Source organism: Lepidochelys olivacea (assembly GCF_965140295.1).
Source record: "Lepidochelys olivacea isolate rLepOli2 genome assembly, chromosome: 26".
NCBI lineage: Eukaryota > Metazoa > Chordata > Testudines > Cheloniidae > Lepidochelys > Lepidochelys olivacea.
The window spans coordinates 13,904,866-13,932,617 of record NC_140436.1 but is presented as its reverse complement, the minus strand read 5'-3'; the positions used below and the strand labels follow the sequence as shown (position 1 = coordinate 13,932,617).

Genomic DNA, 27,752 nt, shown 5'->3' with positions numbered 1-27,752 from the left:
ATCCAGGGGGCGGGGGTGGGTTTGTTGGCCCAACCGGCAGCCAGCTGGAAGTGGGGCACTTGCTCAGGGTTGGGAGAGGGGTGGGGAGCCTCTGCTCTGACCCCAGAGGAGCCAGTCCGAGAGCAGAGATCCTGAGCCGGCTCCGAGCACAGCCACGGAGAGGAAAGTGAGCAGACAGCCCAAGAGATGGGACTGGCTGAGGACTGACAAACTCCCTCCATGCCACGTTCATCCATTGCTCTCACACAGCCCCAACCTCTGCCCAAGCCTGCATCTCGTCCTCACCCATCCTCCGCTGCAGGGATTTATCTTTCCTTGACATCCCCGACTTCCGACTCATTCCCTCGGCGCATCTGGCCATACCCACTCCCCGGGGCAGGGGGCACAGGCAGATTCACACTTTGCAATTCACTGCCCTCTGTCCCCTCCTGCCCGCTTGGTCCAGCTGTCTGACACTGCAGCCTCCTGCCTCGCTGGGCAGTGCATTCGCAGCGAAGGGTGTGCAGGCTCAGGCCCTTCGGAGCTAATCCATTGCCCCAGCGCTGTATCTGCCTCAGTGTCCCCTTGACTGGACTTTCCACCTTCCTGTGCAGCTTTTGTAAATAGCCTGATCGGTCCCTTACCCTGGTCTGTGGGGCCAGTGCCCCACGGCTTGATTGATCCCAAGCCGAGAGTGCTGTTCAGGGAACACCCCGTGGGCCACAGGCTGCTTCCCCCGGCATCAACCTGCCCCCAGCGCAGCCCCATTGAGGGGGAGCAACGCCTAATTTGTGTCGACGGCCGGGAGAGCAGGATGCTGCCATAGCTGACGGCATGTCTCCAGCGCGGGCCGTGTATCAAGGGACCTGGGGTCAGCCCTGGCAGGTGTGCGCCCAGCAGGGACCAGTACGTCCCCAGGTAGGGCATTGTAATTCCTCTGCTCCCTTTGCCCCCCCCCCCGAGGAATACAAAAGGAGCAGGGCCTAGACCCTGCCCCAGCGTCTGGGCTAGACACACCAGTCACTCAGCATCCGTAAGGAGTTGCTTTTTAAGGAGCTTGTCTCTTAAAGGTGCCCTGCAACGGCCGGGTCTATGCCCTTGGTTTGGTTCTCTGGGACGGATAAAAAAGGGCTGCAAAGCCGGGGAGATTCTTACACTCCCCCTTAGTTCACTGAGCTTCACTCTGCTCTGATTCGTGCTGTCACAATCCGGCTGGGTCGCCGGTCGCCGCAGAGACTCCAGGGTAAAAGGGCTTTCTACATCACACGGAAACCACCGGGAGCACAGAGCTAGTTTTGTTCCCCTTCGTGCATTGCAGAAATTCGGTGGAGAAACAGGCAGCCTCTTAGCTGCTTTCCTCACCGCGTAAGTGAACGAACAAGGGAAGGTGGAGTGAGCAGGACCTGGCCTATTGTCTCCAGAGACCTTTTTGTCTCATTGTCCAGGTGGCACCAGGCAGCCTTGCCATGCAGGTTGTTCTGCCCTGGACAGCAAACTTGGCAGCTGGTGTCGGTCAGAGGGAAGGTGGCGTCTCTGTTCCAGTTGAGGGGGCAGGGGGAGGTTTAAGGGCCTTTTCCCTGGCCGAGCTGTGGCTTGATGATTTTAAAATTTTACTGCGGGGGGAGGCGGCGGGAGAAGGGGAGAAGGGCTTTTTTCCCACCGTGCAAGTCTGGCAGATCGGCCCAATAATTAGCTACGTCTCAGTTACTCTAAGGGAAGGCAACTGATGGCAGGGCATAGACTGGACTTGGGTCTGTTTCTCCATTGCCCCACGCCACATTGCGGCCCAAGGGCTGGCGATTGCCTACCAAGCAATGGAAGATGTGGTGGGAATAGCGAGGCCACAGAGGGATAGTGTGCCATACGGAGCAGCATTGTTACAAAGGCTCCTGGGGGAGACCGGGTGATCGAATGGGTCTCGTCTAGCTCCTGAAGGCCCGGGCACGGGGCTGGCTGCGTGGTTTTGCACGTTCTTCTCGCTGAAGGGGCTGGCTAGCTCAGAGCGTTGGTAATGGTGCTGGGGCCTTGGTCGCTGGCTTGAATTCAGGCTCCTTCGCTGCTTGGCGGTGGACGTTGGTGACCAGATGGCCCCGTCCTTTAGACACGAAGCCGAGGCCTTGGCCTTGCCTGGGCACTTCCTGCCCATCTTCGTTGGTGTGGCTCCCAGCCCAGGCTGGCTTGATACCCGTCTGCACAGGCTGGGAAGCGCTCGTGTCCGACAGCTTTTCAGAGCAGGTCTCCTCAGTGGGCCCGGGACGAGAGGGGGCTCCCAGCAAAACCCCTCACTCGAGCTGTTCCTTCCCCTTAACCCAAGAGACTGGCCGTGCATTAAACTAGCCGGAAGGTGCCGTAACAGGGGCGGTTCCTCTCCTTCCCCTTCCGTGCTGACTGAGGCTGGCCTCCAGGCTCTCACCTAAGGTCACGTCTTCCCATGACCCCCCCCGCCGGAGCTGGGATTGTTCCTGGGGTCGGGACACGACGGGATTTTCCAACACAGGCGACAGCTGCCTGGAGTGAGAGTGGGAAACGTTTGCTGTCCAGTCAAGTCCGGACGCAGCCACCTGATGTAAATGTGTCTGGAAAAGGGCAGATTCCATTTTCCCTTCGTTCTGGAGGGCTGTGCAATCCGCCCTCCTTCCCCAGAGCCTCTTGCCGGGGGGGAAGACCCGGGCCGCACGCTGCTCCTGCCTCCCTGCTGATGGTGCAGGGTTGGGCTGCATGAAACCCTGATCCAGAGCACCAGTGGACGGAGCTCGGGGGGGGGCCCAAGGAAGGGTTCTGGGGAGGGCTGTCGGCCCAGAGTCAAAGGGCAGCTTTTCTCCCTGCAGTCCTGCCTGGCGCTGCCAGGGGTCCCTGGCGCTGTTCCCCGTCCTTCCCTGCCGCACCAGCGCTGGAGGGGCAGGGCTGCAGGCAGGTGGCATGAGTGGGAGCCTCAAGAGAGACCTGGCTACCGTGAGCCATGCCTGAGTCCCCCCCGGGCTAGCTAGCAGCAGTGCCCCTCATTCAGGAGCGTCAGGGCAAGCAGAACTCCCCGCCCCGATACCACGGTGAGGGGCTTGGGGCCAGATCTTCAGCTGACTAGATTGTGCCTGGCTGCCATCGTGGGCACAGCTGTTCCGGGCCACTCCCGTTCATTCCAGGGAGGAATTAAGGCCCCACTGGGGGAAGATATATCTTCCTAAAGGCCCCAGCAGGGAAGGTCACAGACGTGGCTCTGAGGGCCCCAGCGTGGGTTTGGGGGCCTGGATCTGAGGGGCCTGGGGGGGGGAGTGATGAAGCAGGACTGTTCTTAATGTTGCCTCTGAATATTGTGGGGGTGCCTCAGTTTCCCCTATGCAGTTCTTAAGTATCTAGGGGGTGGGGTAAGGGTGTATGATCCTTGCAGAGCCCTAGAGGGCAGGTGTGTGCAGGGGTCTGGACACAGAGAATGGCCGACACCCTGTTTCCTGGCCACTGATGGCCTGGGCCCTTCCCCCCTGGAAGGTGAGAGCTGAAGGGTTGGAGAACAAAGGAATCCGGTGACCTCCTGGCCCGGGAAAGGGACAAAGCCCAGAGGAGGAGGGGCTGGAGAGAGTTTCAGTTTGGGGCTGGCTGGGGACATGGAGTGAAGTGCAGACAGGGTTGTCTGACTCACTGCCCCCCGCCCCCCAATGGACCCGGCTGAGGGGTCCTGTTCTCTGCGCCTACAAGCTCTGGTTTAGACCATGTTCCTGTCGTCTAATAAACCTTCTGTTTCACTGGCTGGCTGAGAGTCACGTCTGACTGCGGAGTTGTGGGGCAGGACCCTCTGGCTTCCCCAGGACCCTGCCTGGGCGGACTCGTTGTGGGAAGCACACGGAGGGGCAGGGGATGCTGAATGCTCTGAGGTCAGACCCAGGAAGGTGGAAGCCGTGTGATCTTTTTGCCCTGAAGACAGGCTGCTCACAGAAAGGAGATTCCCCCAGAGTCCTCACTGGCTTCGCAGGGAGCAGTTCCAGAGCATCGCCCAGGGACTCCGTGACGACTGGTGGCAGCGGTGGGATGTACTGAACCCCGTGGATGGCGCTTCCTGCAGTAAGCGACTGGGGAGCAGTAACACGAAGGGGGATTGCCGAGGACCAGGCATGCTGAAGGCTCAGAGAGGAGCGGTTTCGGGGGGCGGTTAACCACTGGGAGTGTGTGACCAGCGAGAAGGACTGTGCAGTAATGGGGTCCCCCTGGGGACTGCGGTGAGCAGTCTCAGGGGCGGAGGAGCCTGCGGCTTGGCCCGGGGAGAGAGAAGGACTTTTGCAGTAACAGGGTTCCCCTGGGGATTGCAGCGAGCGGTCCAAGGGGCAGAGGAGTCTGCAGCTCGACCCTGGCAAAGAGGTGGTGACCTCGAGAAGGGCTGGCACACTAGGGGTTCTCCCTGGAAACCGTGGGGAGCTGAGAGCACACGGGCCTGTGAGTCCATAACAACTTGGGAAGGGCGGAGTGAGGGCCTGTCACCGTCTCCTTAAGAAGGACATTGTAACCCTGTGCAAAAAGAGAGGGTTGAGCGTTGGAAAGTTCACCAAAGCAGAGTTCATCGTGCAGCTGGAGGGGGATGACCGCTCTAAGGGACAGATTCCTGACCCCAAATGGGGCTATCGCAGGATCTGGGAGCAGCTGGAGTGGGAGCCAGGCATCACCAAGACTCCTGTCCCCGACCAGACGAGGGTCTTCACGACCGGGTTCCCCATCGGGGGATCGGAGACAGACGCGATTGGAGCTGAGTCCGAGAGAGCAAGAGGACTGTGAGAGACAGCGAGAGCCCGAGAAAGAGCTGCAGAAGCAGCAGCAGCATGAACTGGTGATGGGGGAGCGGAGAGGCCTAGGGGACCTCCCAGGGGTGAGTGGGGACAGACCCCGGGGGGCCAGTTCCGCAGGGAACCTCGAGACTAAATTGCTGCCCCTGGTTGAGGAGGGGGGGATGTGGATGCCACCTCACTGCCTTTGAGCAGGCTGGAGATTTGAACCAGGGGGACCCTGCGGAAAAGCCCTGGTGTCTAGCTCCCTTGCTGGGTCCCAAGGCCATAGACTCCGTCAGCCAGATGGGTGGGGAGGTGGACACGCTCCCACTCCTGACCCCAACCTATATGTCTGTGTGGAGTTTCCTGGGGCCAGGCCCCTCGAACCCCCAGTGGGAGTGGAAGGGGATGGTCAATGGGGAGACATTCGTGGGGTGGCGAGATCCTGGGACAGAGAGAACTGTTGTCAGGCCCTGGGTGGTGCAGCCTCAGACGCTGGGGGGCTGTGTGAGCTGGGTGAGGGTCCCAGGGACGAAGCCCCTCGCCCTGCCTATGGCCCAGATCCCTGTGCAGACCCAGGAGGGGTGGGGCTGGCCGGCCGTTGGGGTGCTCCAGGACACCAGCTGCGAGACCCTGTTGTGGGGTGACTGTGTCTCTTTGGGACAGGATCCAGGCCCTGCTCCTGTAACGGCCGAGGGTTTGAATTTGAATCCAGGGAACCAATCGGCGGAGAGGGAAATGGTCAGTGAAAATGCAGATGACCTGGCTGGCAGGGGGGAGGAGCGGCTAGGCTCAGGCTACCTGCCTGCCTGTAACCAGACCCCTGGGGCTGGGTGGGAGAGAGAGATGCTCCCTGGCCCCCTGCACACCGGAGAGTGGGGCTCAGGGGCTCAGGCTGGCTCTGGTGTAGTGAGGAAAGCAGGGAGCTCGCTGCCTACCCCACTGGGACAGCAAGGGCAGCGCTGAGCAAGGGGGGAGCTGAGACCCCAGCTGAGTGGGGGGAGACACAGGCAGGGCAGGGGATCTGTGGGGAGTGGCAAGGTGCTTGGTAAGGAAAGTCTGGATGAGCCTAGGCAGCCTTGTGAGCTGATGGGTGTGTCTAGTCAGCAGGGTGGGAAGGCGAGGAGAGTGGGAGATGAGTGTCCCTGGACCTTACCTGTTAGCTGGGTGGAGAAGTGTGACAGTGAAGGAAACGTGCCTGTGTCTGTCAGGGGTATTGACTTGCCTATGGAGGGAGCTACCCTGATCTCCAAGCAGTTGTCTGTGACCAGCCCTGTGTGTTGGGACCAGGGGAATGAGATCCCAAGCTGGGAAAGGAGAAAGTGTGTCCGGCTCTTCTTTGTCTGTGGAGCAGACAGAAGGGGCCTTTCAGCCTGTGATGGTTAAGGGGAGTGCAGTTGTCTCAGAGCTGGTTCTGGATTCAGCTAAAGCCCAGGAAGGGAATGGTCCTAAGTTTGTGTCTGCTCGGGAGAATGGCCCTGTGTGAAGGTGATGTGATTGTGTTACCTACTGAGGGTGTGGAAACCTGTAGCAAGAAGGAAAAGATTCCTGAACTTGTGTGTGGCAAAGGGAAGGAGAATGCTTCTAACCTTTTATCTAGGAAGTTTCAGAGTAACAGCCATATTAGTCTGTATTCGCAAAAAGAAAAGGAGAACTTGAGGCACCTTAGAGACTAACCAATTTATTTGAGCATAAGCTTTCGTGAGCTACAGCTCACTTCTTCGGATCTAGGAAGTCTGTCAGTTTGCCTGAACGGGGATTGTGTAGGAATCCGCCGGATGGGCCAGAGATAATTCTGAATGTAAGGGAGACCCAAAAAGAGTCTGTTGTTGCTCAGGAAAGTGTTCCTCTAGAGAGCAAGCCCTCGGTGAAGAGGGTAAGAGCAGAATTTCTGTGAGGGGTGAATTGTTGCATAGAAAAGCCCTAGGGAAAGGAATCCTCATGGAGTCTTTGCAAGCAGTTTTCTGCAACTGAAGGGTGTGAAAGTGATTTAATCAAGAAAGTTTCAGTTCCTAACAGCCAGAAATTTTCAGTTGTGAATGGATCCACTGACTTTCCTGTTGAAGGATCCAGTGCGGATAGCTCTGAGAAGGTCTCAGATGGAGTGAAAGCTGTTAAGAAAGTTGAACATTATAACCTATAACCCAGTGGCTGTGTTGGGCCAGCTTGTTGGGGAGACAAGGTTGTTGAGAGAGGAATGTCTCCATGCTAGTTCTGTAAGTGAACAGTATGTGGCCCAGGTCAAGATGGGGGCTCTTAACCAAGAGAGCCCGAATTGCAGCCTTCCAGACTAGAGTGCTGGGAGAAGACCCGATCCCAGTTTGACCCCCGGGTGTTTTGGGGTGGCAAAACGGCATGGGCTGCATAAACCTTCCCACATGTGGCATGCGAGTGCTATCGACCACCCCCGACCTAAGGGAGGGCGTGAAACTGGAAGGGCCTGGTGTAACTCCCACCAAGGAACAGGAGAGATGTTGGGACATCCATGGGAACGTTGGTGGCTTTGAACTTCCCCAGGTCACCGGCTAAAGTGACCCCGCTCAGTTCGGTCTCGAATGGGGGAGAGATGTGACAAAGCGGGACTGTTCTTAATGTTTCCTCTGAATATTGTGGGGGTGCCTCAGTTTCCCCTATGCAGTTCTTAAGTATCTAGGTGGTGGGATAAGGGTGTATGATCCTTGCAGAGCCCTAGAGGGCAGGTGTGTGCAGGAGTCTAGACACAGAGAATGGCCGACACCCTGTTTCCTGGCAACTGATGGCCTGGGCCCTTCCTCCCTGCAAGGTGAGAGCTGAAGGGTTGGAGAACAAAAGAATCAGGTGACCTCCTGGCCTGGGACAGGGACAAAGCCCAGAGGAGGGGGGGCTGGAGGTAGTTTCAGTTTGGGGCTGGCTAGGGACATGGAGTGAAGTGCAGACATGGTTGTCTGGCTCACCCCCCCTCCCCCCCAAAAATGGACCCGGCTGAGGGGTCCTGTTCTCTGCACCTACAAGCTCTGTTTTAGACCATGTTCCCGTTGTCTAATAAACCTTCTGTTCTCCTGGCTGGCTGAGAGTCCCGTCTGACTACAGAGTTGGGGGGCAGGACCCTCTGGCTTCCCCAGGACTCAGTATGGGCGGACTGGCTGTGGGAAGCACACGGAGGGGCAGAGGCTGCTGAATGCTCCGGGGTCAGACCCAGGAAGGTGGAAGCTGTGTGAGCTGTGTGTCCTGCAGACAGGCTGCTCCCCGAGAGGAGACTTCCCCAGAGTCCTGCCTGGCTTCATGGGGAGCAGTTCCAGAGCCTCGCCCGGGGACTCCGTGACAGGGGGGTACTGAAGGGGGTTGCCACATCACAGTTCTGCTGAGCATCACTCCCGGCTCAAGAGTGGGCAGGAGCGGGGCCCTAATAGACCACTCCCAGAGGGGCCACATGTGGGGCAGACGCAGGACAAGGCTCGTGGGTTGAGCTGGGGCCGTGGCTCTGGCCCGGACACCGGGGGACCCTGGCCCAGCCCTGCCTAACGCTCTCTCTGGTCTCTCTCCCTCTCCCGCCTGTCTTCGCAGGAATCGTCCGACAGCACCAACACCACCATAGAGGACGAGGACACGAAAGGTAACAGCCCCGCCAGCAGCCAGCCAGGTGCCCCCCAGGGCTGGCCGGGCAGCAAGGTGTGGCAGGCCGTGCCCGCCAGCTGGCGTCTCTGTGTTAGCAGCCTTGAGTGATCAGCCAGGAGAAGGGCAGTTGTGGGGTCGGCTGGGAGCGAGGGGGCAGAATGGGGGCCAAGCGGGGGGCCTGGGGAAGACGAGGGGGCAGAGACAGGAGAGGGGACACTGAACCAGAGACACTTCAATCCTGTGGGATCTAGGGGCAGTTTGGGGGGGTTCACCCTGCTTGGGGCACTGCCGTGGCTCAGAACTGGCAGGAGTCAGTGGAGAGGACCCGGAGCTGAATTCCATGGGTGAGTCCCAACGATACCTATCAAACGACGGGGTCTAAATTAGCGGTTACCGCTCAAGAAAGAGATCTTGGAGTCCTTGCGGAGAGTTCTCTGATAACATCCACTCAATGTGCAGCGGCCGTCAAAATAACGAACAGAATGCTGAGAATCATTAAGAAAGGGATAGAAAATAGGACAGAAAATATCATATTGCCTCTATATAAATCCATGGTACGCCCACATCTGGAATACTGCCTGCAGATGTGGTCGCCCCATCTCAAAAAAGATATATTGGAATTGGAAAAGGTTCAGAAAAGGAAAACACAAATGATGAGGGGATGGAACAGCTTCCGTATGAAGAGTGATTAATAAGACTGGGACCTGTCAGATTGGAAAAGAGATGACTAAGGGGGGATATGCTTGAGGTCTATAAAATCATGCCTGGTGTGGAGAAAGTGATAGGGAAGTGTTATTTACTCCTTCTCATAACACAAGAACTAGGGTCACCAAAGGAAATTAATAGGCAGCAGGTTTAAAACACACAAAAGGAAGTATTTCTTCACACAATGCACAGTCAACCTGTGGAACTCCTTGCCAAAGGATATTATGAAGGCCAAGACTACAACAGGGTTCAAAAAAGAAATAGATAAGTTCATGGAGGATAGGTCCATCAATGCTATTAGCCAGGATGGGCAGGGATGGTGTCCCTAGCCTCTGTTTGCCAGAAGCTGGGAATGTGGAGCCTGTGGGGATTCTGGGACGGGGCTCCCTCTGCGTGTGCCGGGGTGGGGGGGGTGAGTCTGGGACAGGGCTCACTCTGTGTGTGCCAGTGGTGGGGGTTCTGGGACGGGGTTCGGTCTGCGTGTGCCGGGGGTGAGGGGTTCTGGGACAGGGCTCGCTCTGCGTGTGCCGGGGGTGGGGGGTTCTGGGAGGGGGATCACTCTGCGTGTGCCGGGGGGTCTGGGACAGGGTGCGCTGTTTGTGTGCCCTGGCTGGGCCGGAGTCTCTCTGCATGCCTTGGGCTGGAGCTTGCTGCATGCCGATGTGGCTGCCGTTGGGCTCCTCTCCTGTTTCCTGCCGGTGCTGGGCTGGCCCGAGCTGGGACTCCCCCAGGGATCCAGGTCGAAATCCCCTTTTCCTGCAGGCTTTGGGGCTTGGTTTTCAAACCGATTTTCTCTGCCGTTCCACAGCTCCTGCGCCCTAGGTACCTGGGCTGCGGGATCCCGGCCAGCATTCCCCGTAGCCTCTGGCGGGGCTCTGGGTCACCAGCCCCATGTCAGAGAGCGGGCGATGCCATGGAGCACCTGGGAGTCAGGGGCAGAGCCGGGCGTAGAACCCAGGAGTCCTGGCTCCCAGCCTGGGGCCTCAGTCTCTCTCTCTGTATTCATGCCCCCTCAGGGCTCCACGGTCATCTCTCCGCAGCCCGCAGTGTGAAACCCAGCGTTCCTCCTTTCCCTGGGATCTCTCCCTCTCCTGCTGTATCCGCTCGCTCTCCCCCACTTCCCCAGCCAAGAGCCCTGGTACAGCCCATCTCCTCTTGCCCTGTGTAAGTCACCTGGACTGCTCGTCCTGGGGGTGCAGGGCCTGCTCCCACACAGGCCGTCCAGCCACTCTCCCATCCCAAGTGGCCCCGTGGCCGGAGCGCTAGAAAACGTCCTGGGGGAACAACCCTGCCTGGGCCCCGGGGGGAACTCGTGGGGCTTTGCCATCTCGTGTGGGGCATCAGGCAGGCCCAGGGGCCCACAGTCAGTGTCCGACGGGGACGCAGCCGGGAAGTGGGATATCGGCTCTGGCAGGAGAGCCGTGCTGGGGCTGGCTGTCGTGCGGGTGGACGCAGGGCAGGACTCGCCTGGGATCCAGGTTAGGGAGGGGATTATAATGGCTAGCCATGCTGAGGACAGGGCACCTAGATGGCAGGGAGTAACCCCAGCCACTCTGCCCTGTTCAGCGGCTGCGGGGGCAGATACATCCCCTCCACCCCACCCCAGAGCACGCGAGGGCTGCCCTAAATCGCACCCCAGCCTCTGGGCCTTTGCAAAGGGTGCAAAATTGTTGCACTGCTCTCTGCTCCTGCCACGTCCCTTCTGGTCTCCACTCTGCCGGGAGCTGGCACAGAGCCCTGTGTCTGGGCAGAGGGGCTGCCTGCACCAGGGGATGCCTGCCTGTGGCCCCTTTGTGCCCACTCAGCTGGGCAGCACGGAGGCGTGGTCTGCGTTTAGCGTGTTAGGCGTTCATCTCGACACAGTGAAGTGCCCCGGGAGCCTTTCCTTTCCGCCCGTCACCTGCCCCCCCACCCCTTGCCCAGACTGGGATGCAGGGGTGGGTTCTGGAGGACGAATGCAGCCTTCTCCTGCCGCAAGGCGACGACCTGGGCTAGCCCCTTGTGGCACCGAGGGGCTTTGCCACGGCAGGTTGGTTTTGGTATTAATACCAAGGGGTCCTTAGAGGGAAATTAGCGCCACGGAGTCCATAGCCTTGCTCCCTGTCCCTGACAGCACCGGAGAAGCCCTGCTCTTGGAAATCAATACAGACCCTCCTCCCACACCAGCTACTCCCACACCTGCTCCTCCCACACCTGCTCCTCCCCTGCTTTCCTCCTGTCTGCCGCTTTTCCATTCCATTTGTTTTCTCATCCTTCTCTCCATTCTTTTGTCTGTCCTGTCCCAGCTGCCAGGTTCTCTGACATTTTATTCACGGTGAGGAGGGGCTCCGGGCCCCCGGATGCTGAAGGGCTGCAACCTACCACCAGCCAGCCCTGCCCATCTCCAGCTGTCACAAACCCTCCGCCTCCCCAGCGTAAGTAGCGGGTGTGACTGGGGCCTCTGTGGCAGAACAATCAGCCCTGCAGGTGACTGTCCCCTGGGGCTTGGGCAGGAGGTCCCGGTGTCCAGGAGCCAAGCTAGAGAGACGGATCTGCCGCCTCTCGTGCTTTGAGAGTGAGTCTTGCAATGGGTGCAGTTTTCCTGGAAGGCCCGGCTCCCAGAGACGCTCACGTTCAGGGCTGCCGGCGTAAGACAATCAAACAGGACGAGCCAGGCCCTCAGAATCCGGAACGTGGCCTCGTCAGACCTGACTGAGATTTCAAAAAAAAAAGACCCAATGAAGGTTGGGTTCCATTTCGTTGCCGCCCGGTTTCTGCGCCTTTAGGTTACTTGCCAAGCTTTTCTCCGCGAGGCAGGTGATGCCAGTGGCGGGAAAGCTGAGCCTTTATTGGTAATCACCTGCCTCCAGGAGCTGGGGCTTCAAGAGAGAGCAAACATCGCGAGACTCGCTCTAAAGCCCCTGCCATGCTGCCCCCTTCCCCAGCACGACCTCTTCCCTTTCATCTCTGCCCTCCACCCGTTCCTGCAGTACTTGTCTGAAGTCAGCCGGCATTTCCCCTGGGATGCTGCCTGAACTCTTCCCTAAACCCCAGGGGAGCAGAGCTGAGCATTTCTCTCCCCACTTCATCAGGAACTTGTTTGCTGGCTTAGCCTCCTGCTGCCTTGCGCCCCTCCAAACAGCAGCGTTATAAGCTGGATTTGCCAGCATCGCTCCCTTCTATTGATCGTCCCAGTACCGGCCTCCAGACTCGTGCACGAGAGGTCACTGTATTACTGGCACGTCCACGTGCCCCAGGACCCCACTGCGCCAGGCGCTGTACAGACACAGAGCTAAAGAGGGGGTTAATCATTACCATCCCCAGAATGGCAAGGTACCACTGTGCGCCCGGCCCAAGTCACGCAGCGAGTCCATTGCAGGACTGGGGTTCGAAGCCAGGCGTTCTTGGCTCTCAGCCCCCTAGGGAGCCCTGACACTAAACCACAGACCAGTCCCATTCCCCAGGGTCATAGGCAGAGCGCAGGGCACGCTGGCTATCGGAACCAGTGCGGCTGGGCCAGCCAACTCAAAAAGCCCCCTGGCCTCCCCGCAGCTCCGGGCTCTTCCCCGCACTCCTCCTCTCCGTCACGCTTCCATTCCACCTGTCTCCTCATCCTTCTCTCGTCTGTCCCATCCCAGCCACCAAGTTCTCTGATATTTTAAGCACGGTGAGGAAAGGCTCTGGGCCCCCGGACACTGAGGGGCCGCAGCCTACCGTAAGCCAGCCCTGCCCGTCTCCAGCCGTGGCGAACCCGCTTGTTCCCCAGCGTAAGTAGCAGGGCTGGGGGGCCTGCGGCTCGGCACTGGAAGCGCTGTGCTTGTTTCTGTGGTCGCCATGACCGGGTGAAGTCGCCCGTCGGGTGCCTCCCAGCGGCATGCGGTGGGGACTACGGCTCATCTGCCCCTTCGCTAGCTTCTTTCGGGGCTCCTGGTCTGAGCGCCGGGCGTTTGCTCTGTGCTCTGTGTGTGGAGGCCGAGCTGGACACGACTTGTGGGGACTCCCCTGTCCTTAGCCTTGAGCCTGCCATCCCAGGGCAGCCAACCGGGGACGTTGCCCCGAGCATTGCCACCGCTCTGAGCCTGGGCAATTCCCCCTGGTCCGAGTGGCAGCTGACAGCCCCGGTTCTAGTCGGGCGTGCCTGCTGGGATTGGGCAAGCAACGGGCCCCAGGGTTTTCCAGCGGGACCCAATCACTGTCCCTCTTCCGGGCCAAAGCAAAGGCCTCTAGACATGCTCTGTCTCCTTTGGCTTGAAAGGAACCGGGCCCCTTCTGGTGCGGTTCTGCCCACCGCAGCCCCTCACCAAGGCGGGGCCGGCTAGGTCCCAACGTGGGCATCCGCCACCCCCATTTCACCGCTGCCGAATGGTGCCCGGGCCAGGAGCTGGCCTCTCTTCGCTGGGCTAAACAGCAACAGGGTGTGCCCACCCCACGCCCGCTGCAGAGCTGAGTGCCGCAGCGACCACAGTGCCCGCCTGGCAATGCTGCGCCATGAGCCCTGCACACAGTTGGAGCAAAGCCGGTGCGGGCCGCTCCGCTCCCCATAAGCCACCCCACCACGGGGATGGGGGGGTCAGGGCTGGGGCCCCTCGCTCCTTTCCAGCATGGTGCCAAGGGCCGGCAGGGCAGGTATCAAGGCTTCTCCTGCTGGTTTTTGCCTTTAGAAGCAGGCTCGTCCCTGACTCGGTGGTGCTGTCTTTGGGGCGGGAGGGGGGGGGCGTCTCGGGGCCACATCTCCCACCAAAGAGGGGCCATTTGTGTCCAGCTAAAACACGAGCTTGAGCTAAAACTCTCCAGCTGGGGCTGGAACAAACTCATCCCTGCAGGTCGGGCACCGAGGGGAGCCAGGAACATGCAGCCCCCAGTGGATTACTAGGGCCATAAACAAAAGCGGGGGGCTTTCACCAGCCCTCCCCTTCCCGAACCCCTCCCTGGCACCTCGATCACAGCCCTGCGTGGTCTGCGCTCCGGAGAGCTGGATTTTTGAATGTAAAAACAACCAGCGCTCTCCCCTTTTCGGCTCCTCTGCTCAGCCGGAAGGTGCTGGGGAGAGACCCGTGCCCGAGGGGCTCCGCCCGGCCTCGGTGCTGCCGTGACTGGGTCTGGCGGGGAGGGCATGCGTCCCAGGCCAGGTGAATCCCGTCTTTCCCTGGGCTCCTCCCCGTGTCACTTTTCCATTCCATGCATCTTCTCACCCATCTCTCGGCCTTCCCGGCCCAGCCGCCAGGTTCTCTGACCTTTTGAACACGGTGAGGAGGGGCTCCGGGCCCCCGGACACTGCCACCAGCCAGCCCTGCCCATCTCCAGCTGTCACGAACCCTCTGCCTCCCCAGCGTAAGTAGTGGGGCTTGGGGAGGGGGGCTGCGGCTCGACCTCAGTCACCCAGCTTGGATCCGCCCTGAAATCTGCCCTGGCAGCTGCCCCGGGGCTGGGTCTCAGTGTGTCCTCTCCTGCCACGGAGCCCAAACCCGTCCGCAATGCCCAGGTGGGAACCAGTGGGCTGGCACGGCAGCATGGAGGGCCACTGGCAGAGTCGGGGGGCGGAGTGGGGGTATCAGAGAGGGCTGCTGGGTCAGGACTGAGGGGCGTCGGCAGAGCTGTGTTGGGACATGCTGGCGGGAGGAGAGTTTTGCTCAGTTCAGGTTCACACTTGTTTCCCTGGAGCGGAGAGGCGGGTGTCCTGGGCACCGGGAGTCCCGGCGTGGATCGTTTACAGGGCTGGATGACAGGGGCAGACACAGGGAATGGGAGCTGCCGTGCCCGGCAGCTAGCACTGAGCCAGGGGTGGGGAGCTGAGCAGAGAGGAGCAGGCATGGCCGGCAGGCTCCCAGGTAAGGGCTGGTTTGGCTGGGGCCAGGGAAGGATTTGGGGAGTCTCTGGAGCGGGCTGGGGTGGGGACAGAGCGTTCCCTTCCCCTGAAGGCTCTGCTGGGTGCTAAGGACGATTAGCCGGAGCTGATGTGGAGGGGCAGGGATTTGAATTAACTCAGGGGTGGGGGGCAGACCCGGGGCAGGGGAGCAAGGCTCAGTAGGGGTTGTGGCACTTGCCCCAGGAGGGCATGCTGGGTGGTTTCTGGGCAGCGAGGACTGGTGCTGGCTGGCTGATCCCAAGAGGGTATGGGCTGTTCAACCCGGGGCCCAGGGCGCGAGGTCCCTCCCGCAGGCCAGGGCTGATGTCCTGATACGGCCACAGCCTGGCGCCGTTCAGGGGGCCTAGTTCTGCTCCCGTCTGCGTGGTGTGAATCTGAGAGAGGAGCCGGGGTTACAGCACAAGGGCTCAACCCCAAGGGCCCCTCGCATCTCCTCTTCCTCGAAAGTGTCAAGGCCCTGGGCTGGGACCCTGGCATCCAGCTGGGCCCGGACACGGCATGCGCCGCGTGGTGCTGAGCGGGAGGGGGCTGTAGTGCGTGGGCTGGGTGCGGGAGGAGCAAAGGTTACCAATGCCATTGGAAATGAGGGCAGCGAGGCCGGGAGGCTGCAGGGGAGAAGGCTCTTGCGCCCACGCTGTGGAGGGGACCGGGGGGCTGGAGCCTGAGCAGGGGCAGGGATGGCGAGCCAGCGGGTCTGGGGACCAGCCTGGAGAGCACGTAGGGTAGCACCTGGGTCCGGGTGAGGAAGTGAGCAGCGGAGGGCAGGGGGCCTGTGGGGGAAGCCCCATAGGCAGGGAGTGAGGAGGGCCTGGGGATTTCAGCAGTGGGGCAGTCGCATGGAGGGCCCCAGGCAAGAAGGATGGGTGCAGGCTCTCGGGGGGGGTGGGGTGGGAGTGTGTTGGGCAGAGGAGTGGGGATGGGCTTGCCCCTGGGAAGTCCCTGCTGGATGTTCCTGTGGGTCTGGGCCAGGCCTCGCTCACCCTATCCCTCTCCAATGGTCAAGGGAGCCAGGAGAGGCTCTAGTTGCAGCTGTCCAGCCCTGGGGTCAGTGTGTCTGTGCGGGGAGCTGTCCTGGTCTAACCACAGCAGTATTGTCAGCCTGAGCTGGGTACCTGGACCGTGGCTACAATAACATGACTTGTAACTAATAACCGAGCCGACAGTTCCCCACGCAGACCCACCCAGAGACCTGCAGCCCCAAAATGCTATTCACACGCACCTGGCTCCACTGGGCCGTGTGGCTTAGAGGGGCTTTCTTAGACACTTCCGAAAAATACTATCAAGCCATTCTAGAAATCAGTGGGGGAGCCCCATCTGGCTCTGGTGGGCAGGACCAGGCCCCCCAGCTCAGTGCACCATGGGAACGAACAAGGGCCTGGAATAACACTCCTGTGACGAGCGATTTAAAGGACTGGGCTCATTTCCCTTCGTGAGGCGACAAATAAGAGGGGACCGGCTAAAAGCATAAGCTAAAAGCAGGGGAAGCGTCTGTTCTCCCATCTCCAAACATAAGAACAAGGCAACATTCAGGGACACTGAAATTCAAAACCGATAAAGGGAGCTGTTTTGTCACACCGTTAGCCGGTGGAACTCCCTGTCACTGGAAGCAGTTGAGGCCAAGAACAAGAGTCAAAAAGGATGAGACGGTTGTGTGGCTAACAAGAACCTCCAGAGTCAGCACAGTTAATGGCAGCGAATTTGAGAAGGGATAGCAAAGCTCGTGCTTCAGGGCTAAAACCAGCCTCAGGCAGGGATGGAGGGAGACAGATTAGCCCCCATCTGCCACTGTTGGCTTCTGCTGAACCACCTGGGGCTGGCCACTGATGCAGCCAGGAGCCCGGACGAGACGGGCCATGACTGTGCAACTCCTCCGTGCGGGCCAGCTGGCCCCTCGCCCTTGCCCACGGCTGGTGGTATTGATGCCTGGTGTGCCTCCCGTGTATTCCCCCAGCTATGCTGGGCAGGGAGGGGGTGTCCCCACGCATCACTCCTTGCAGGGGCTGTTCTGTGGGCGAGCAGGGACCATGGCCAGACAGCGAGAGAAAGGGGAACCGGGGTGCCTGGCAAGAAGAGCCCCTCTGGGGCAGGCTCCAGGCCCCTAGGAGCTTTGAGGCCGGGGGTGCCGGCTAGAGAGGGGTTAGACTAGAACCCCCCACTGCACTGGATTGAAGTATCTCAGGGCCTGCATCTCCCCTCCCTCTCCCCGCTGTGACTGGGAGCGGGGCGGGATGCCCTGACCCCAACCCCTGCCCCCTGGAGAGGCTCAGCTCCACTCTGCCCCAGCCCAGGAGGGCACAAGGGGCAGGGCTGGCTGGCTGCCAGGCCCGTGGGGAAGGAGGGGGGATCCCAGCGGGGCCCGGGGGCAGGAAATGGATGCCGCGGAGCAGGCCAGAAGTTTCCGAGCGCCGCTCCGAGGAGCCAGCCTTGGCGGGGAGCTGAGCCGCGGCTCTGCTGCATAATGCATGGGCGCTGAGCTAAATGGGTCGCCTGGGCTTCTCCCAGGCCCCCTTCCTCCCCCCAGGCCTGCTTCACAGCGATGGGGGTCAGGCATGGAGCACGGGGGGTGGGGGCGGTTTGTGGCATGGGCTGCAGGAGGGCTATAGGGCTTGGCTGGGCAAGGGGCACCAGAGGGGTGGGCATGGGGCATGGGAGGGCTGTGGTGGGCATAGGGTGCAGCAGGCTTGTGGCCTTGGGCTGGGAATGGGGCGTGGGAGGTTTCTGGACCCGGGCTGGATATGGGGCACAGGGGAGATGGTGGGTATGGGGCGTGGGAGGGTTATGGGGCTGGGCCGGGAGGGTGTGAGGAAGGGACTCGAGCTGACTGGTTTTTCAGGGCATGCTGCTCTGGTGGGCGGTGCCCGGTTGTGGGCCCTGGAGGCAGAAGCCCTGGGGGCGCCCACCAGGCAGGGCCAGAGCGGGCGTCCCCCGTATGCACCCCCCAGACACACACCCACACACACAGCGCCTCGGCCAGGGCGGAAGGGGGCAGGCCCGTGTGCCGGGCTCTGCCCCGGACCAGCAGACGGTGGGTCGCGATGAGCCAGCCCACCCGTGGGTAACGGCCAGGTCTGGCCCAGGGGGCCACGGGCTCCCCCCGGTGCCCGCCCCCTGCTGACACCCCCCGTTCTCCGCCCTGCAGCCCGCAAGCAGGAAATCATCAAGATCACCGAGCAGCTGATCGAGGCCGTGAACAACGGGGACTTCGAGGCCTACGCGTGAGTCCCCGGGGGCCGAGCGGGGCTGGGTGGGGGGCTCTGCGGGCAGCCAGGGCAAGGGCCCCACCCCACCCCCCGGGCCATGCTGAGAGCCAAGCCCAGGCGGGGGAGGAGGCAGGGGCCCTGCCCGCCAGGTGGGGAGATGGGGGGTCCCGGCGGAGGGGCAGCGGGTTCTCTCTGGGTGGGGCTGGGGCGCGGCCAGGCGCCCTGCCCGGTGGCTCACCGCCCAGCTCTTCCCTTCTAGGAAGATCTGCGACCCAGGCCTGACGTCATTCGAACCCGAAGCCCTGGGCAACCTGGTCGAGGGGATGGACTTCCACCGATTCTACTTCGAAAACTGTGAGTGAGCGTGCCCACTGCCAGGGCCGGGCTGGGCCCCCCGGAGCCTGCACCCAGGGGTGCTGACGGCCGGCCCAGCTCGGCCTCCAGGCTCACCTTGGCCAGCCCAGCGCAGGGTTTGGGGGCCTGCTGGCTGGGCTTGGCTCAGTGCCCGGGGTTGCTGGCAGCCGGCCCAGCACGGTGCCCAGTGGTCGTATCGGCCAGCACGGCACAGGACTTGGGGGGACCTGCCCCCTGGCCCCGCTTGGCACTCAGAGGTCCTGCTGGCTGGCCTGGCTTGGCGCCCAGGGGTCCTGTCAGCCCAACCCAGCTCAGCACCCAGGATCCTTCTGGCTGGGCCCTGGCCCTTGATTTGATGCTCAGAGCAAGACGCCTCCTGACTCTGACTCAGTGGGCCTCACCACAGCCCTGCCCCCAAGAGCTGCCCCCACCCCAGGGCCCCCCCATGACCTGCCCCCACCCCAGGACCCCCCACGACCCGCCCAGGCTGTAATCGCGTTCCCCGGGCTCACCGCTGGTCCCGTGGGCCCGTCCCCCTGGCCCGGGGGTGCAGGCCGCCCCCCGGCTCACAGAGCCTCTCTGCCTCCCCAGTGTTATCCAAAAACAACAAGCCCATCCACACGACCATCCTGAACCCCCACGTGCACGTGATCGGGGAGGACGCCGCCTGCATCGCCTACATCCGCCTGACGCAGTACATCGACGGGCAGGGCCGCCCCCGCACCAGCCAGTCCGAGGAGACCCGCGTCTGGCACCGCCGTGACGGCAAGTGGCAGAACGTCCACTTCCACTGCTCGGGGGCACCCGTGGCACCATTGCAGTGAAGGTGAGGCCAGGGCCCGAGCGACCCCCCCCCCCCGCCGGGCGGACCACCCTCACCCCCACCGGTGCCGCTCCAGGGATGGTGCGACCAGAACCAGCCCCTGCTGACCCAGCCCTGCTTTGGGCTGGCAGAGGGGGCTGTGCCCACGAGGAGGGACCCTCGACGGGGTGGGTCAGCAGGTCTGGTTCTGGTGGAAGCCCCCAGCAGGAGCAGCTAGGCCCGGTCTACACTAGGAAGCTCTGCTGGCTTGGAAAGTGACAAGACTCCCCTCCCGCTACGGCAGCCAAACCCTGGTGTAGACGCAGCTCTGCGGCCGGGGCAGAGCCCCTGGGGCCTCCCGCTGCGTCTGCCCCAGGGGCCGTCCCGGCACGGGCTCTGCGGGGCTGGCACGGCCCACGGCATGTGTGTGTTTGTGTCTTGCAGAGCTACCGCTGGCTGTTTTGGTTTCGTCCCGAAGGAGACGGTGATTTGAGCTGAGCCGCTAGCCGGGAGCAGCGGTGCCGAGCACGCGCCCGCATGCACGTGTCCCCCCCCGCCCCCTTCCAGTGCCTGTGTTTGCAGAAAAAACCCCAACAAAACCAACAAAAAAATCAACAGCAACAAAAAAAAACAAAACAACCAATCAACCCCGCCCCGCGCCCAAGCCCGGCCGTGACCTCTCCAGACCCAGCCGCCCCCTCTCCCCAGCCCCCCCCGTGTCTGTCCAGCCAGGTGAACGGGTGTTGCGATGAAAATGTTCCAAAACTCTGATACAAACCTTCCTTCCAAAGCCCCGCGCCGCCCGCCCCCCGCGCTGCCCGCCCCCGCACTGAGCGGCGCTCCGCCGAGACGACTTGCATTCTCTGTCGAAGCATGGACCTTCCCCGTGGTCGTGTCCCGTGGTCGTGTTTGCGCTTGGACATCTGTGACCTGTTTTTCGAACCGTTCCTCGACAGCGGACTCTGCTCCCGAGCGCTCGGGCATCCCCGGATCTTCCCCTTCTAGCTGTGCTTGTGGATTGTTCTGATGACGATGACGATGATATTACTATTCTTCGGACGCCTCGTTCGTTTCTTCTTTGGTGGGTTTGGTCGCTGGAGCCGTGGCTTTGCTGGGCCTGGATGCCCACCCCGGCCCCCCGCTAGCCGACGGCTGGCTTTCCCTATACACCGCCAACCAGGGGGTGGAGAAGGGGGTGTCGCGAAGTGGAGATATGCCAAATTCTTGCCAAGGCCCAGATCTTGTGAGATGAACCCACTCCCCCGACCCCCTCGCCTGCTGGTGGCATGGCTGTGCCGGGATTTGCTCAGGGACGGTCCCGAGGTGGTGGGGAGTGGCGGAGCTTGGAGGCCTGGCACAGGGGTGACACGCCAAGGCCTCTCTCTCGGCTATTGCTGGACGCTGAATTTCCAGAGGGACGGGCAGGGCGGGGAGGCCCTAGGTGGAGCGCAGAGTGCAGCAGGGCCAATCCTGCTCCCCCAGCGGCCGCAGGGGATCTCCAGCGTCCCAGCAACCCAGTCCCAGGGGAGCCGTGGTCTCCAGCTAAGCCCACCTCTGGCCAGCGCTCCGTCAGATTCCCCGCAGGGGAGAGGAAACCAAACGGGGGTTTCTCTGGTCCTGTCTCCAGCTCGAAGGCCTGGGCTCTGGGGCTGGACTCCCTCAAAAGCGAGGGGCTGAGCTGCCCTTCCACGTGTCTGCTGCATCTGGGTCCCCTCCTCCTCCTTGCCTTGTCCATGTTCAATGAGCCGGTGCCCCCCATCCCAGCTCAGCCCCTTGCCACTGCTGCCCCCGGGATGTTCGATTGGCCCCTCTCCCAGAGAGGGGTTGGCTGGACAGTCCGGGCTGAGTCACAGGTAGGGGCAAAGGGGACAGGCTGGGGCTGGGGTGTTGAACGGGCACAAGGGGCCAACAGTGGGCTCCCCCCCTCGTCAGCGCCTGACCTCTGCTCTGTGGAGCCAGCTGGGCTTACAGCCCCTCAGCGTGTTGGTGAGCCCGGCCTTGCCCCGTTTGCTGCCATGGCCGGCTGTGCCCGTGGGCCGTGTGAGTGCCAGGCGACGTACCCGCGTGGGGCGCGCTCCAGAGGTCCCAGTTGAAGTGGCCTTTGGGGAATGGGTTGGGAAAGACCCTGGCACCACCGAGGTCTTGGGCAGGGGGCTCGTTCCTGGAGCCCTGCAGCCTTGCTCCCAGCTGGGCCGCTGGCTCTGTGGGATGGGGCTGGCCGTGTGCCCTGGCAGGGCTCGCTCAGTGGGGTCCTTGGAGCCGCGTGGCGCCCGCGAGGCAAGCCCAGGTTTGGTGTGGGAGGCAGGGACGGAGCCTGTGGCTCCTGACTCCCTGGGCAGCTTGGCGCACATGCGATGGCTCAGGGATCCCCGTCTCCCATGGCATGAGCAGGGGGCAGAGTGTTTGGGCACAGAGACGGGTCACAGGCAGGTGGGCGGGGCTTCTGGAGGTGGCGGGGTTTTGGGGGTGGCGCTGGGGGTAGGTGGGGGCAGTAAGGGTGGGGCAGGAGGAAAGGGGTGGTCCAATGCGGTGGGCAGGTGTAGGTCAGGGTGAGGCAGGGGCCGGGGCAGTAGGGGTGCGACTGGTGGAGGGGCAGTGGTGGGCAGAGCAGTAGGGGAAGGACGGGGGCAGTTGGGGTGGGGCAGGGGGCAGTGGGGGGCACGGGGCAGGTGGGGGATGTGATGGGCAGTCAGGACCAGGGGAATTGGATAGTTTGCTCACAGGGCGGCAGGAAGTCCTAGAGGAGCAAACGGGGGACACGTCGCTCCAGCCCCGTGGGGCCAGCACTGCCCGGTGGAAGTGAGGGGCACCGTGGGTCCAGGTGACTGGCCATGACGTGCAGAGTGTGGAGGAGAACTGCCCGGGGAAGGGGCAAAGCCCACTTGGCATGAAAGTGCCCAGGCAAGAAGCAGGTGGGAGAATCAGGCACAGGATGGACGTGGGGGCACGTGCCCTGTGGGGATAGGGCACAGGGGGTGCAGTGTGCTCTGTGGGGATGGGGCGTGGGCCTCATGGGGGTCGAGTACAGGATAGCGCATGACCCACGGGGAAGGGGTGCCGGGGGTGGTCTGCGTATTGTGGCAAGCCAATCCGGGCGTTATCGTTTATATCGGGGGGCAGAGCATGGGGGATGGGACGGGCGCTGTGTTAATGGGGGGCGAGTGTGGGGCTGGCCGGGAGGCTCGGCCTCCCTTTGTTATTGGGAGGGGGCTCTGGGGGCTGAGCTACAACTAGAGAAACTAACTGCACCACATCCCCAACTTCTCTCCCCCCCAGCCCGCGGCCACAACCACCCTTTCCTCTTCGCGGGCTGGGTCCTGCGTGTGCCAGCCGTGGGCGCGCCCTGTGCCCACGCTGGGCGATTGCGTGCGAGCCGGGCCCGTCGCGAGGGGCCGGCACAGTGGCTCTCATGCGCCGAGCCGAGGGTATGGTGGGGGGGGTCATTCCCGTCCCGGGGCCGCACGCTCTGGGCCTGCGGCGATCTCCGTGCTGTTTGTCGCGACTCGGTGGTTACCATGACCTGGCGTCTCCTTGCCTCGGGCTGTGGCTCCCCACAGACAAAGACTGCCCAGCAGCCGGGGTTTAAGGAGAGCATCTCCGAGCACCAAGAGGCACGTCTGTCCGCTCCGTGCAGCATCTGCCGCTGGTTGAACCCGCGAGGCACAGGGCCGCCGGGCGAGAACCCACCTTCTGGGCAACCCGACCCCAGGTCGATCCTGAAGGGGCCGGTTCGACCCTTCCCACCAGTGGGGAAACTGCCCCACCATGGGCCCTGTGCCTTGGACGAGCAGCACGTACCGGGCCACCGTTTGACCCACTCGCCTTTCCAGGACAGTCGCCCCGCGCGATGCCATCCCAGCGGCTGGCGGGGTGAGCGACTTGGGGCCGCACCTGGCTGACCCGCCCACCGCCACGAAGAGAATTCCCTTCCCCCAGACTCGACCCTAGAGGAATCGCTGAGTTTCACAGCAACCCCCGCGGGCCACTCCGTGCGTCCCTTCCCCACACTGCCAATGCTCGTCAGCCGGGGTCCTAGCGGCGAAGGACAAGGGCGAGTCGAAACTCCCCAGGCTCTTGGTCGCTGGTGCTGAGTGGTCGTGACAGGCGGCACCAGCTGCTCGGAGACTCTCCAAGGTGTTGTACACCTGCCCCGGCCGGGGCCTATTACCGGTGAGGGGCTCGGCACGCGGCACCTTCCCTTCTCCTGGGACGGGCAGACGGGGCCAGTCTTCTCCGCCAGTCGGCCGGCCTGCACGGCACAGAGCAGAGAACCTGCATGGAGCCCGTGACTCCGCTGGGCTAGAGCGGAGCTGTCAGCTGGACATCCGGGCGCGAGTGCTGGAGGCCGTGGAGGCTCACCACCTTCTCCTCTCCCCGGCCGGGTCGCAGGAAGGGCCAGCCGCCTGGTGGGAGGCCGATGGAGGAGAGCCCTGCCAGCATCTGAGCCTGCACCGGCCTGGGGCAGCCCTCGAATGGAGCACGAGCCCCTCATGAGGACCCTGGGGTTTGGGTCGTGGGCCTGCCTGGCTCCGTCCATGAGCAACGGCCCTGGGTGGAGCTGCCCCTCCAGAGCTCCACAGGGAGGAGCAGAGATTCTCCTGCGGTCCCGGCTGCACTCACTGGACAGGCCCCCTCGTCACTGACCGAGCCCATGGCTGTGGAAGGACCTACCCTTGGGACCAGTCAGAGGGGTCCACAGGGCTAACCTCACCGCTGGCCCCGGCTGCAGGGCCGGCTGACGCCACGGTGGTGCAGCAGCCTGGAAAGTTGTCCCCACAAGGTTGGGTTTTCAGGCTGTGGAGGATGGTGGGTGGGTGAGCCTGCCGCCAGCTTGGCGGACACAGCAGGGGTCTGCGTGCCGGCACTAAAGGTGGGAGCTGCCTCAGCTCCTCCATGGAACGGGCATAGAGTCGGGGACATGAACCAGCCCCCCCATGGTGTTGTGCGCGGTACGTTAGGTGTTTTATGGTCCTGCCTGGGGACCCCTGGCATGGCCCAGGACTGCATGGTGCCAGGTGCTGTTCATTATTAGGTGTATTACGGTTATGCCTAGGAGCCCCTGGTGTGGCCCAGGACCCCATGTTGTTATGCATGCTCCATTATTAGGTGTATTATGGTAGTTGTAGGAAGGGGAGAGGGACCCCTCTGGTATGGCCCAGGACCCCATTGTGTTATACGCGGTCCATTATTAAGTGTATTACGGTAGTGCCTAAGAGCCCATGGCATGACGCAAAACCCCATGGTGTTATGTGCTGTGCATTATTAGGTGTTTTACGGTAGTCCCTAGGGACCCCTGGCATGGCCCAGGACTGCATGGTGCCAGGTACTGTACATTATAAAGTGTATTATGGTAGTGACTAGGAGCCCCTGGCATGGCCCAGGACCCTATAGTATTATGCATGGTCCATTATTAGGTGTATTACTGTAGTGGTAGGATGGGAAGGGGGGCCCCTCTGGCATGGCCAAGGACCCCATGGTGTTATGTATGGGCCATTATTAGGTGTATTATGGTATCATAGTACCAGATACTGTCCATTATTAGGTGTATTATCGTATCATGGTTCCAGACACTTGTTATTAGGTGCATTACGGCAATGCCTAGGAGCCCCTGGCAGGGCCCAGGGCCCATGGTGTCATATATGGTCCATTATTAGGTGTAGTATGGTAGTCCCAGGAGGGCCTCTCCAGCATAGCCCAGAACGCCGTGCTGCCCATTATTAGGAGCATTACGGTACCATGGTGCATGACAAACGGAACTTGGGCCTGGCCCAAGTTTTGCAAAAAAAAAAAATAATAAAAAAATCCTCGACTTGAGACCCGGTTCCTGGGACCCTCGTGTCGCCCTCCGCTCAGCAGCCCGTCACTGCTGGGCTGTAGCACCGGGCACCCGCTGCCAGCCTGTGCCCGTCCCCTAGGGTCAGACCCAGGTGTGGGGCTCTCAGCAGGCGGCCTGCTCCCCTCCCCCTCCCCATCCAGGTGCCACCTCGAGCCCAGGGGGGCGGTGGGGGGGAGCTGACAGCCAGGAGAGGCCCAGTGCTAAACGCTGCCGGGACAGCACCCGGGCCAGGGCGGCCATGACAACAGCAGCTGCTGGCAGCTGAGCTGGTGGCAGGGGGTGGCAGGGCAGGGGGTGGCTGGGTGGATGGTGGCAGGGCAGGGGGCGGCAGGGCGCAGGTGGGAAGGGTGTTGGCAGGGCAGGGGGTAGCTGGGTGGATGGTGGCAGGGCAGGGGGAGGCAGGGCGCAAGCAGTGACAGGGCGCAAGTGGGAAGGGGGTGGCAGGGCAGGGGGCAGCAGGGCGCAGGTGGGAAGCGGGTGGCAGGGAAGGGGGTGGCTGGGTGGATGGTGGCAGGGCAGGGGGTGAGAGGCGCAGGTGAGAGGCGCATGAGGAATTGCAGTCACTGGATCCCTGGTGTTTTTCACACGGCTCCAAGTTCCTCTCCTCCCCCCCCGCATTCCTGTGCCCCATTGCCCCACGATACTCATGTCCTCCCTCCGAGGTGCCGCCGAAGGGGCTCGCGTGGGTGGGACTCCACCTGGGGTGGCTGGACAGCCCACAGCGCCGTGAGCCCTGCAGGATCGTGCTGGGGGGTGTGTGTGTGAAATGCAGAGCAGGAGCTGATCTCCCGCCCTCCCCCCCAAGCCAGCGCTAAGAGCCTGGGCATTATACCCACTGTGGGCATGGGCTGGGCTCCTCAGTCATGGCAGGACAGTGGGTGGAGTTGCAGGGCGGGTGGGTGGCTGGCGGCAAGCTGCGGGGTGCAGTGCTGAAGCAGGGGGCAAGAGCGAGTAGGGGAGCGGTGTCACGGCTCTGTAGGGCCACCCTGCCCCAACTCGGAGAGGAGCCAGCCGTGCGCACCTGGGATGGCATCAGCACCTCGGCCGCTGGTCCAGCCCTCGCAAGCCCTGTTAGGTTTGGATCAGGGACATTTGCACAGTCCTGGCCTGGCTAGGGACAAACGGGCATCAGGTGTGTCCTGCATAGAAGGTTGCTGGGACCTAGCCTGTGGCCATCTTGACTTGGTTCCTGCACCTTGCTGGTGGGGTTATAGTCCAGGGCCCTGTGCCGGGGGCGGGGGTCACCAAGGCAGGCAGCATGGCTCACGGGGAGGGCAGGCCTCAGCATTCTGCCCCACAGCATGGGCTCTCTGTCCCCCTTTGCTCTCCCAGCTGGTGCCAGGGCCCCCCTGCAAAGTGCAGGGAGCAGTTCCTGTGAGTGCCGAGGGGTTTGGGGTGTGCTGGGAGCAGAGAGCTGGGCGTTTTCCTGGTATGTGCAGTGAATGAGCCGGGCTCTTGTGGGGGGATGGGGGGAGGCTGGCCCCCTGGCACCAAGCTGGATCCATGGGAGAGGAAGAGCTCTCCAGGGACACAGTGAAACAGCAGGGGCATTGGACCAACTCAGCGGCGTACGTCCAGCCAGCACGGACACGGCATTGAAAGAGAGCAGGGCTCTTAGAGGGAGTGGGTGGCTGCCGGCCCTACCCCATAGTTTGGGCTTTGCCCAGCATCGCCAACCCGCCTGGAGCAGTGGGGCACTGTCAGGACAAGCTGACCTCTGGTCTAGCCAAGGCTCAGGAGGGGTGTCCCGGAGGGTGGTTCCCCCCCCAAGGCTAGGGCTAGTGCAGGAGAACAGAGCACAGGGAGGGGGGACGTCCAGTCCTACACCGCGCCCCTCTCCCAAATGCATTGGATCCCAGCAAGAAGCCAGGGACTGGGCCTCACTTTGCTCTCACCCACCCCCTCTGTTCCCGCATACCCTTTGGGGGCGGGAAGGGGGCATAGGCTGCTCAGGAAAGGAAAGGGGGGAATTCGGAGGCTGGGGGCTTCCTCCAGCTGCTTGTGCACCAAACCCAGAGTGGGGGGGCGCCCTCCACAGCCGCATGGGGAAGCAGGTGTTTCATTCGTGCCCTTGGTACCCCTGTGCGCTGCCGGGGACCGGGGGGGTATCGTTCTTCTGCATGCCCTTTTCAGAGCAAGTCTCTTACTACTCAGCTGTAGGCCGAGGAGCTGTTTGTCCGTCCCCTGAATGCCGGTGGATTGTTGCTGAATTTCCCTCTTGCTTTCTCTTTGGTTCTTTTGTCTGGGCTTCTCACTGTCTTTTCTTTCTGAGCCTTGTAAGTGTAAATGGTGAGTCCCATTTTGGGGGGAGGAGGGTTTGTCTTGGGAAACTGCAAATAAATTTAAAAAAAAGGAAGTGAAATGATTGCGGCTTCTTCTGTGGGCGAGACCCCCGTGCCCTCACCCCCCTGGACTGTGCCACGGCTGGGAAAGGGGAGCCCAGTCCCTGCGCTCTATGCCCCTGGAAACACCCCACGCTGACATTGGCTGGGGCAGATTGGCCTCCCCCCCACTCAATGCTGATTAGTTACCATTCTGGGGCCTTGGCTGCCTGCCCGCGGCTTTGGTGCTGCAGTCCCTCACCTCAGCGTCTGATCTCTGCCACATAGCGCACCAGTAGAGGCCCGAGTGGCCTTTTCGGAGGCTCTGGTATCTGCCCATGAGCAGTCAGCACCGATGAATCGATTAC

General features: G+C 62.1%; 1 protein-coding gene across 10 annotated transcripts in view; it reads left to right on the top strand.

Moving 5' to 3' along the window:
- The window catches only part of CAMK2B (calcium/calmodulin dependent protein kinase II beta), a 139,732-nt gene extending 119,446 nt beyond the window's left edge, over positions 1 to 20,286 (top strand). For 9 of the 10 annotated variants that reach the window (XM_084615175.1, XM_084615173.1, XM_084615171.1 and 6 more), the window contains 5 exons: positions 8,271 to 8,319; positions 18,011 to 18,086; positions 18,331 to 18,425; positions 19,017 to 19,251; positions 19,672 to 20,012. In XM_084615175.1, coding sequence (XP_084471301.1) covers positions 8,271 to 8,319; positions 18,011 to 18,086; positions 18,331 to 18,425; positions 19,017 to 19,249 — 453 coding nt within the window. In that variant the 3' untranslated portion in view covers positions 19,250 to 19,251; positions 19,672 to 20,012. The other variant, XM_084615169.1, reaches the window with a different exon arrangement.
- The last annotated feature ends 7,466 nt before the right edge of the window (positions 20,287 to 27,752 follow it).